Source organism: Poromitra crassiceps (assembly GCF_964638095.1).
Source record: "Poromitra crassiceps genome assembly, chromosome: 27".
Taxonomy (NCBI): domain Eukaryota; kingdom Metazoa; phylum Chordata; class Actinopteri; order Beryciformes; family Melamphaidae; genus Poromitra; species Poromitra crassiceps.
This window is the reverse complement of record NC_139650.1, coordinates 884,219-894,951: the sequence shown is the minus strand read 5'-3', so window position 1 is coordinate 894,951 and position 10,733 is coordinate 884,219. Positions and strand designations below refer to the sequence as shown.

The window sequence follows — 10,733 nt, the reverse complement described above, 5'->3', positions numbered from 1 at the left end:
GTCTGAAGGTTTTTTTCACTACTTCCTTGTGCATGTTCTGGGGGTCTAACGTACAGACGGTATGGCGAGAGCATTTGAAAATTGCGGAAGCCAACTCGTCTGTTCTAAGAGACTAGTCACTGATCATCACTGAACTATAGCCTTGTGTGTGTGAGTAATTCACTGTTGACATCACACGGGACAGACAGAGACACAGAGCCCCAGCTCCCATTTATACTGCTGATGATGATTATGATGATTATTATTGTATGTATTTTATTTTCCTAGATCCTCCAACTAATGTAAACTTGATACTGTTCTACATACTCCCGTACAGTAGTTGGCAGTACGCACCTAAAGTTGCTATTGCCATCCGCCAAAAACGCAAAGAAGAAGAAGAAGAAGAAAAAAGAAAGAAAGAAAATCTTCATCGCTAGCTAGCTCGCAGGTAAACAAGTCGCTCACTTTGAAACTTGTTCACCACGAAATCCTTCGTCTATCATTCTATCAGAGAAAGACAACACGGTGTTACAGGATTTTCAAGCGGTGAGTGATTGACACGGTACTGTCTCCTGTCTGGCCTACTAGCTACGCTAACCAGCTAACGTTAACACAGCTAGGATTAGCCTCAACGTGAGACTCCCGACCAGAATTCTGGTCTGAATTAATGTGAGTCATAGCAAAGATAGACGGTCAATATCAAGGTCTCTGGTGATAGCCGCCTGGGAACCTGACGAATCTCATTTTCATTTGCTGTGCAATGTGGATTGGTCTGGCGGCGATGCCAGGCTGAGTCAGGGAATTCAATGGAAAATTCTGCATCAAAGCACACAAGCTCAAAAGTTGAGATGGATTGGTTTGTGGCTCCCATTCATGCCCCCGAGTATCTCTATCTATCTATCTATCTATCTATCTATCTATCTATCTATCTATCTATCTAACGCTATCTGTCTGTCTGTCTCATGCAATATGGACTCAAAAACTCATCTGATTGAATGGCTAAGAAATTATCTTTTGATAATCTTCTTCCAGGGTTCTTTGATCGGGCGTGGGTCCTCTGCACTGTACCATGGGAGATGATAAAAGGTAAGATGATGGTTTTGATCAACTGTCGTATTGGCATGAATTCTGTTTGTTAGTAGGACCCGGGCATTATTTACGCCAGGCCCTCTTTTCCACATCTTACGTTGACTAGTTTGCCTTCAGGTTTCAGCCATACCATATGTTGTTGTTTTTTTCATGTCAATTATGCGGGCATTCCTGTGTGCCTTTGTTTGTATTTCAGGCTCAGTCGGGGTGAACGCAGTGGAAGATATAGCTCAGATGGAGGAAGGATTCATCCAGAATGGCATGATAGACGAAACAGAGATGTAGAGAGGGATCGTGATCGACGCTGGGGTGATGACGGATACCGAGAGCGCTTTAGGTACCGAGACCAAGACAGTCCTCAGGTCAGTCAATAGGAATTACTTTGCATACTCGTGTACTGTTCAGACGTCTGACAGGGGAATAGGAAACATCAAGATTGTCAGTTTGACAATCACAGCATTATTTGTTTGTCTGCAGCAGAGGGGGAGAAAACGACACAACAGTGACAGATCTGAAGAAGACTACGATGGGGATCATCCAGACCAGGACTACAAAATGGAGGAGGAGGAGGGGAGCCACATCATTATGCTCAAGGGTCTCTCTGTCCATGTCACGGAGGATGCCGTATGTCTCACAGCTCTTACTTTTCGTTATAAGTCCTAAGTGCACCTTCAGACATTTGCTACTCTCTCTACGCTCTTTTTTTATTTTTATTTTTTTCTAACTTTTTTACATGAAAGGCAAAGTTGTCTAAAATTTAGAAAAGGTTAACTCGCACATGACATCGGCTGCTTTTTTGTGAGCTGACTATCACAATGAAGAAGAGGCAGTAAGTCTGCAGCTGAGAGTTTATGACAACAACAACCAAAATGAGAATGGAGAAAGTAACAGTTGAAAAGTGGGTCATCATCATTTGTATTCTGATCATAACGAGTTAGTATGGGGCACTTTTGGTGGTGTTGCGGGTGTTTCTGGTAAGCGCTTGAAAGTGGGACATAGTGATTTGATAGTGGCAGCTGGTTTTGAATTTAAGTGCGCAGTGAAACCTGCTCTTTCAAATTAGACGTACAAATGATGCTTAGGGCAGCACATTGTAACGGTGTGAGCGTACACTTAGGCAGTCAGAAATCCTCAAAGTCATATATGGTGTCGATGACTCTGCACTGTTTGACTGTAGAGTTGTTGCATTTGGATGAATTTGACGGTCACCCTCTGATGTGCAGATCCGGACAGCACTTGAGCAGCTGCAGGGCCCCCAGCCTGTGGACATCCGCTTGTGGAATAAAAGGACAGGTGAGTGTTTATGATGCTGAGAGGAGTGTCTCCCGTTAACGTTCACGTCCACGTCCATGCACCGTGCCTTCACCGCCCCCCCCACTCTGCCTCCCTTATCACTGCCATTACAAAATGTCCCATAATGCAACTGTGACCGCTTACTTCCTGCTTCAGCACTGTACCAGAGATTTTCATCCGCCTTCCCATACACATTTCGTAAAATGCGTATAAAAATAGTTTTACTGGTTCAAACCAAACGGTACAGGTATATTTCGAAACAGGAGAGATCGCATAACATTTCACCGGGGCCAAAACGTAAGAAAAATGTGGGTTTAAAGAAAATATTTTTTCAATGTTTTTTTTTTTGGTCCGAGTTAAATGTTCTATGGTCTCTCCCGATTATAGCGTTAGCTGAACCGTTTGGTTCGACGAAGTAAAACTATTTTATAAGCATTTTACGAAGTCTCTATGGGAAAATAAATGGCGGATGAAAATCTCTGGTACAGTGCTGAAGCAGGAAGTGACGTTCCACTTTGTCTCTCTATAGAATGTTTTCTGTTTGTGTGAACATAGGTTTGATGATATGGCCAGGTAAGGAGGTAGCTGTATGTACTACTGTACCTGCATCATATTTGTGAAGTCTTTTAATGCTGTGGTTTAGGTTAGCCACCACCAATCCCTTTGACCTTCTTAGCATCTCCTTCCGTTTTGACTTTGAATTGGACTGTACACGGCACGCCGTCTGTGAGCGTTTGAATGTTGTATCAAAGCATTCTAACTAACACGCCTCCCGTCTATATTTGAATGCTGTCTCTAGGTATAAGCAGAGGTTTCGCCTTCGTGGAGTTTTATCACTTGCAAGATGCTACCCGATGGATGGAGACAAACCAGGTTGCCCAAACAATCCTCAAATGTAGAGCCCCAAATAACCGATACCATGAGTGACTGATCATTGAGAGTTTTGAAGTATCTGCAGTTTAGACATCTGAAAGCTTAGCATATTTAGTTGAAGTAAATTACCGTATGTCAAACTAATAGCAGAGGTTATTTCTTCAGATATGTTTTGGAATCATGGACTTGGTTGATTAATGTGCCGAATATTTAATAACTTTCACAGGCAAAACACAAGTCATGCAGCTGCTTAGTTCATGTTGTGAATTAAATAGAGTATTGAACTTTAAATATGAACCATGCTAGTGTCAGATGATTTGTGCTATTGGGAATGAAACCCCCAATACTGGAGTCATGATCTTTTCTGTGTTCTGTTTGGATGGTTAATCAAGTTTATGCATAAACAAATGTAGGGGCATATTAATCTCAATAGGTTTGGGGTGTCAGGGAGCACAAGGCCTTTTGCCTCTGCTTTTGAAGAGTAGACCTGTTCATCTAGTGGCCCAAGTGGTCTTGTTTATTCCTGACTGCTCCTGTTTAGAAACAATGATCCCTCATGTCTAGAAGGGTAAGTCCGGTAAATACCCAGGCCTGATTTACTGGGCATAGTCCATACTTGATGTGTGGAAATTGCTCTAGGGTTCCATAGCACACTGCTCCAGCTCACGATTTCAGACGGAAGCCCGTCTCAGTCCCGTCCTCAGTCTCTTACATCCATTTTCAAATCTGAAAATTGGAATGAGACGAGGACAAGCTGGCAGCACTCCGAGCCGAAACACGTTAAAACGTTTTGGAGAACTCGGTCCCTCATACAGAGACCTGCAGCTCTCTCTCTCTCTCTGAACATCTCTATCTCTGAACCACTCTTCCCTGTACTCCCTGAGGGACTCTGACTTAGTGAGCGTCAGGCTAGCCACTCTTCCCCGTTCTGGCTGTGCTCACTCATGAGGTGGGATAGTGGCAGGACCTCACCTGCTCCTTTTGGCTTGTATCCTCTTAGAATTTGAAATAACTGTTGTCTTTTGACTTGACAGAACAAGCTGGTGATCCAGGGGAAAGGCATTGCCGTGCACTACAGCAACAGGAGACAAGAAAACTGGGTTTGCAATGATGTGAGCGTCATCTCAAACTACATTCTGATCCCAACATTGGCAGAGTGAAAGTATATATATATATTTTTTTTTTTCACAATTACTTAAAATTAAATTAAAACATGTATTGGTTTCTCACAGTGCGGACTGTACAATTTCCGGAAGAGGCAGAAGTGTTTCAAGTGTGGAGATTACAATGGGGACAGTGAGTGTTTTTTTTTTTATGGATTCAAATAATATATTCTTTCAGCACATGTATTGTGCATAGAGTCATGTTTCCTTCTGTCTTTCACAGCAATACTTTTGAGAAACATTGCCCCGTTCTCAAATGTTGATGCGATTTTCAACATATTGGCACTCTACGCCAACCTGTCTGTGGCCAACATCCGCCTCATCAAAGACAAGCAAACAGGACAGAACAGAGGCTTTGCCTTTGTTCAGCTCTCATCTCCCCTGGTATGTTATTCCTGCTGGGAATATGTTGCTATTATGTCAGTGTGTTTCTTGTTGGGGGTTTATGAGAATAGCTTACAGTATGTCTTCAATTCCTCTTGTATAGGAGGCTTCTCAGCTGCTCACCAGCCTACAGAGCCTTCAGCCACCGCTAAACCTTGATGGGAATACAATTGATGTGGAATATGCCAAGAGTGCGAGAAAGTCGTGAGTCATTGTCACCCTTCCCCCTCTCCAATTGAAGTTCGGGATAGTTTCCATTGAATAAGATGTATATAAGCTCTTTTAGATTCTACACAATTTGAACTGCACCTATACGTTGTTTTTCCCCCACATGCTATAGCTATTTTTATTTCATTGTTTCAAATGTGCACCAGAATGAAAATAAGTAAATTTATGCAGCTCTACTACCGGCATGGAAAGCCAGGTCATGGATTGGTCAATGGTTTTTTATTTGTTGTTGAGTTGTACTGGAGAGTTCCTACACGCAAGTTCAATGTTAAAATGCAAACCAGGAAGATTGTATAACATCTGTGCTGAATACTCCACCTCCTTTAAATAGTCCTCAAAAATGCCACTGTTCCCTTACAGAGAGTCGGGGCAGCCTGATGGAATCAGACCTGCTGCTCTCTCTGTTGTCAATGCCAGCACAGCCATTGCTGCTGCTCAGTGGTCATTCAGCCAGGTATTTTCTGTTCTTAATTTAATTCTATTTTAATGCATATTGGAATGTATACTAATGCTAAGTGGGTGATGATGTGACATTAACCCATTGATACCTGATGCAGCATTTGTGTGTATATCCTTCATTTGTGTGTGTATCCCTTTAAGACTTAAAGGGATACACACACAAATGCTGCATCAGGTATCAATGGGTTAAAATGGTATTTCTGTGTCCATAATGTATCGCCATCGTTGTTTTTTTCTCTTAGTTACAACAAGGTTCAGGTGCCCCCTCTGACTACACTACATCACAGTCAACACAGGTCAGTCCACACACTTTGTCTTCCATTGTGACGATGGTTTTAACAAACAAGGCTTTACTAAGTGCTTTTCCCTCTACAGGGACAGAATCATGAGCTATGGCAGCAGCAACGCGAAGGATTGCCACCTGTTATTGGAGATGGATTACTAGGAGGTAGTAAAAGCTGTCAGTCACTCAGAGACCGCTTGGCTCATTTTTGTACGTGGATTGAGAGTGCCAATGTGATCAAACCAAATCTGATTTGTATTGTGTTGCTGCAGCCGCTCCAGGAGGGAAGACGTTGATCCCTGCAGCCACAGGTGTGGTTATCTCCCAGACTTCTCAGGTTTACCAGCCTGCACTACAGGTAGAGAATAAATACATCAACACATCTTCTCCGTGTGTGTCCGTGGCAGGCAGAGCTGCTCGTTTATAATACGCCACCCAGGCGCTGTTTGTCTTTATTGAATGATTTCTCTTGTTGGTGGCACACAACAGACTGCTCGTGTTTGCAACTCATCCCTGCTATCGGCAGCCTCCACTGTTGCTGTTCCCACAGTAAACACATCTGGTAAGATGAGTTGGCTACTGAAAAGCCTCTGTGTATGTACATGAATAGAAGAACTTTACTATATTTAATGTACATAATATGTTGCCAGCCTTACATATGGGCTTCTATGTTGTTTTTTTCCTAGTTGCGCCTGACATCTACTCTTATCAGTATGATGAGTCATCGGGTTACTATTACGATCCACAGAGTGGCCTGTACTATGATCCTAACAGCCAGGTACGTCTAGAGTCTCACTGTATTTATAGACACGTCTCACACTATGCATTTGTATTCCATCAGAGGTAATTTGACCCCAGGGGCGTGTGGGTAGTGTAGAGGTAAAAGCACTCACCTACCACCGCGGAGAGCCGCGTTCAATTCCCGGCAGCGGCAACTTCCGGCTTGGTCAGACATTCCTACTGACACAGTTGGCCATGTCTGCGGGTGGGAAGCCGATGTGGTATGAGTCCTGGTAGTACCTCCTCTGGTCAGTAGGGGCGTCTGCTCGGGGGAAGGTGAACTGGGGGGAATAGCATCATCCTCCAACACGTTACGTCCTGGCTGGTGAAACTCCTTAGTGTCCGGTGAAAAGAAGTGGCTGGCGACTGTATGCATCTGATGTATCGGAGGAAGCGCGTGCTAGTCTACAACAACAGATCAGCAGAGGGGGTGGAGCAACGACCATGATAGCAGGGGGAATTGGCCCAGTACAATTGGGGAGAAATTGGGGGGAGGGCAGATAAAAATAAAAAATAAAAATTACCCCCAATCTCTCTTTGACTTGGATCCACTTTTTGTTGTGCTCGTCTTCAATAGTACTACTACAACTCTGAGAGCCAGCAGTACCTGTACTGGGACAGTGAGAAGCAGGCATACATCCCAGCACCAGCAGCATCGGACACGAGCACGGAGCAGGCCTCCACACCTAACACCACCAGCAGCCCCACAAGCCCCATGAGCGCTAAAGAGAAGAAAGACAAGCCAAAAAGCAAGTCTGCACAGCAGGTAAATGCAACCTCAACCAGGCAAGAAAAACAGTTGTATTTTTGCAAACGGCTGTTACGGTGTTATTGAAACGATATCTATATTGGATGTTTCTCAATTGACAGATTGCAAAAGACATGGAGCGTTGGGCAAAAAGCTTGAACAAGCAAAAAGAAAGTTCTAAGAGTTGCTTCCAAGCCCCGGGGCAATGCAAGGATGAAGACAGGAGAGAGTCTGCAGCTGCCGATGCAGCGTTCACCATTTTTGAGAAAAAGGTACTGAGATCACGATTTTTCCATAAATGTTTTGCACTGGACTAGAGTAACAGAATATTATATAAATTCTACTAGTACAGCCAGACACACATGGCTAACTGGAAAAGCACACTTGTATGATGCATGCATTCATTCCCCGTTTATAGATTCATCAAAATCACAGACTTTTTCATACTTTTTGATGGTTTGTGAATAAAACATACACCTTCATTTGTGTTTTGTTAGCCACCCATCTGAGCCATGTCCACTTTTACATATTTTACTATCAAAATCAATACCTTTGCAATAGTAGTTGCCATAGAGACATCACTTGCATGTTAGATGTACCCCACAAGTAATAACCAGAGAGTCTATGTGTGTCTTGAACATCTGTATGATACTATAGCTTTAAATTATATTGTCTGCTTATTGACTTAATTTGTGTTGCTTCATTTCAGCAATTTGCAGGCTTTGAGATGCAGCCTCTTATTATGGAGCAAGTGAAGGCCACAGAGCAAGAGACCTCATCCAAGGTGTGGATATGCTTTATGAAAAAATGCACAAACATGGAAGTTAAGCTATACAAAAAAACATGTCCCTTAACATCTCGCCTATTTATGTATTTTTGTAATGTTAGAGTGGCCTGGTTGCAGCTTACAATGGGGACAGTGACCCAGAGGAGGCGGGTCCAGAAAAGGCAGAGGAGGAGGCAGGGAAGCTGACAGACTGGAATAAGAAGACTTGTCTGCTCTGTCGACGGCAGTTCCCCAGCAAGGAGGCCCTGCTGCGTCACCAACAGCAGTCTGACCTGCACAAGGTAAGATAGTAAACAGCAGGTGTCGGGGTGTCTTGGTAGTGTAGAGGTAAAAGTACTCGCCTACCACCACCTAGAAGACCCAGGTTCACTTCCCGGCAGCGGTACTTCCAGCTTGGTCAGACGTTCCAACAGACACAATTGGCCGTGTCTGCGGGTGGGAAGCCGGTGGGGTGTCTGGTCACTCGGGACGCCTGTTCGGGAGGGAAGGAAACTGGGGGGGAATAGTGTGATCCTCCCATGCGTGACGTCCTGCCGGTGAAACGCCTCGCTGTCAGGTGAAAAGAAGCACATGTATCGGAGGAAGCATGTGAAAGTCTACAACTCTCCCCAGATCGGCAGAGGGGGTGGAGCAACGGCCGGGATAGCAGGGGGAATTGGCCAAGTACAATTTGGGAGAAGAAAAATAAAAAACATGATTAGAAAATAAGATTCAACAGCAGGTGTTGAATCCACATGACACTGAATCTGCATGGCACTATCTATATTTTGGGCTCTGCCATCTGCTAAGGTGATCAAATATCATTCGATACAAAATTAAATTGGATAATAAATATTAATTTGACCAGTTAGTAACATCACCTTTCGGCAATTACTTATAATTGCTATTAATTGTTTAGCAAAACCTGGAAATACAGAGAAGAGCCAAGCTGTCAGAAGCTGAGCTGGAGGAGCTGGCGAGGAAAGAAGCTGAGGTATGTGGCTCAAGGATTTCTCCAGTTTTTTTCCCTTCAGAAATCTTTGAAATAAGTGGACAGTGAAGACAGTGTCATGGTCATCTGCGTCACTTTACAGCTGAAATACCGAGACAGAGCTGCAGAGAGAAGGGAGAAGTACGGCGTTCCTGAACCTCCTGCACCAAAGAAGAAGAAGCCATTTTTTCACCCTCCAACCCCTACAGTGTAAGACCTGAGTCACTGTTTGCACATGTCCTCAAATACGTAGAAATTTAAAGACGATCAACACATGAAAATAAGTAAAATCCTCTTGAAAACCATTATAGACAAGTTCTTAAAAAAATCATATGGCCACAGGCCGTTCTCTCAAAAGTCTTCTTCCAAAGTCTTTTCCTTGATGGAGCATACTCCAGAACCCCCTTTTGCTCTCCATAGTCTTTCAATGATCCACAGTCATAGAATGCAAAGTATTTTAAAGATGTTTAAGGGACATCCTATCACTATACCGTTTATTTTCTCTGAAAGGAAGCTACTGCACATTGTGTGTCTTTTCAGATCAGTGTCCTGGAAGTGATTTTCCTGGAGAGAGTGGCTCTCCTGATGAGACATCTCTGATCCTGAATGGGGTCAGTCTTGCCACGGTACTTACATTCCATCTCATCCTCCCAACACAGGAACTACGAGCAGCCCACCAAAGACGGTCTAACAAGTGACAACATCGGGAACAAGATGCTGCAGGCGATGGGCTGGCAAGAGGGCAAAGGCCTGGGGCGCCACCAACAGGGCATCACAGCCCCCATCTCGGTGAGGAAGCCAGAAACAATTAACAGAGGACTTTTGACACGTCCATCAAAGTGATGCTCGCGTCTCCCTCTTAGCAATTCCTGCCAGATGGAGTATGGATGTTCATGTGTTCTTTCGCAGTGCGAATCCAATTAGTGGCATTACCTGAGGGCTACCTGTGTCCAGTCCGTCTCTTCTCATAACTGTCTCTTTGCATCTCCCCCACAGGCTTCATTAAGGACCAAGGGCACGGGCTTGGGCGTTAAAGCAAGTTCATATGAACTCTCTGCATCTGACACCTATAAGGACGCAGTCCGTAAGGCCATGTTTGCACGCTTTGATGAAACCGAGTGATTTGGAGAGAGTGAGAAACATCTTCTACCCTGGAATTTGTAATTGCATGGCGGACTGATCCAACTGTAAGAGCCCTGACAGAGGAATGAATGGCTGATGAGCTTTTTGGTTTTTTTAGGACCTTATACTCAGCCAAAACTTTTATTCATTTGTTTAGTTTTTCTTATTTGCTAAAATTACAATTTTTACGTTCTCTCTGTATATAAAATTCAGGTTTGTTTTAAATGCTTGTCATCGGGTGAATGGACATTGGATCATGTAAAAGTTTGTATAGATATTTGTACATAAAATTAATGTGAACCTGCTGAGTCTTTCATTGTTACTTTTATATTGTAATTACTAATCTCTTCTTCATCATGTTACTATCAAGAGGTTTATCTCGATTTTATTTCATTGGGTGGGGTTGAGGAGGGGGGTGGTGGGGTGTTTCGTGTGTTGGTGTAGTAACTGTTTTCCTGTCTGCCTTCCCATTCCCCTGCTTCTTCCAGTCTTTACAGTGGGATATGTCCTAAGTGTCTGACTGCTGTACAGGGTTGTCTTGTGCACGCAACTGCACAACTACTTTTGTATAATCA

The 10,733-nt window shown here is 43.7% G+C and overlaps 1 protein-coding gene across 5 annotated transcripts; it reads left to right on the top strand.

Moving 5' to 3' along the window:
* Nucleotides 1-273: 273 nt before the first annotated feature.
* On the top strand, nucleotides 274-10,433 carry LOC310799118 (RNA-binding protein 5-like). Of its 5 annotated transcripts, none has more exons than XM_083661678.1 (24): nucleotides 274-525; nucleotides 1,012-1,065; nucleotides 1,265-1,430; nucleotides 1,549-1,692; nucleotides 2,292-2,361; nucleotides 3,161-3,234; nucleotides 4,269-4,346; nucleotides 4,467-4,530; nucleotides 4,621-4,781; nucleotides 4,885-4,985; nucleotides 5,370-5,463; nucleotides 5,711-5,764; nucleotides 5,844-5,916; nucleotides 6,024-6,109; nucleotides 6,241-6,313; nucleotides 6,438-6,529; nucleotides 7,109-7,297; nucleotides 7,402-7,551; nucleotides 7,989-8,063; nucleotides 8,168-8,347; nucleotides 8,965-9,039; nucleotides 9,140-9,246; nucleotides 9,696-9,825; nucleotides 10,033-10,433. In XM_083661678.1, the coding sequence occupies exons 2-24, from the start codon at nucleotides 1,049-1,051 to the stop codon at nucleotides 10,156-10,158; spliced, it is 2,379 nt and encodes a 792-aa protein (XP_083517804.1). In that variant the 5' UTR covers nucleotides 274-525; nucleotides 1,012-1,048; the 3' UTR covers nucleotides 10,159-10,433. The 5 variants fall into 5 exon arrangements, with proteins under 5 accessions (XP_083517804.1, XP_083517802.1, XP_083517806.1 ...); XM_083661676.1 differs by having other exon boundaries at nucleotides 1,546-1,692; XM_083661677.1 differs by having other exon boundaries at nucleotides 281-427; nucleotides 1,546-1,692.
* Nucleotides 10,434-10,733: the final 300 nt, after the last annotated feature.

Coding starts and splice junctions, on each gene's coding strand:
- LOC310799118 (XM_083661676.1), top strand. Junction 1,693..2,291: donor TCCATGTCACGGAGGATGCC/GTATGTCTCACA, acceptor TCTGATGTGCAG/ATCCGGACAGCACTTGAGCA. Junction 5,917..6,023: donor TGGAGATGGATTACTAGGAG/GTAGTAAAAGCT, acceptor GTGTTGCTGCAG/CCGCTCCAGGAGGGAAGACG.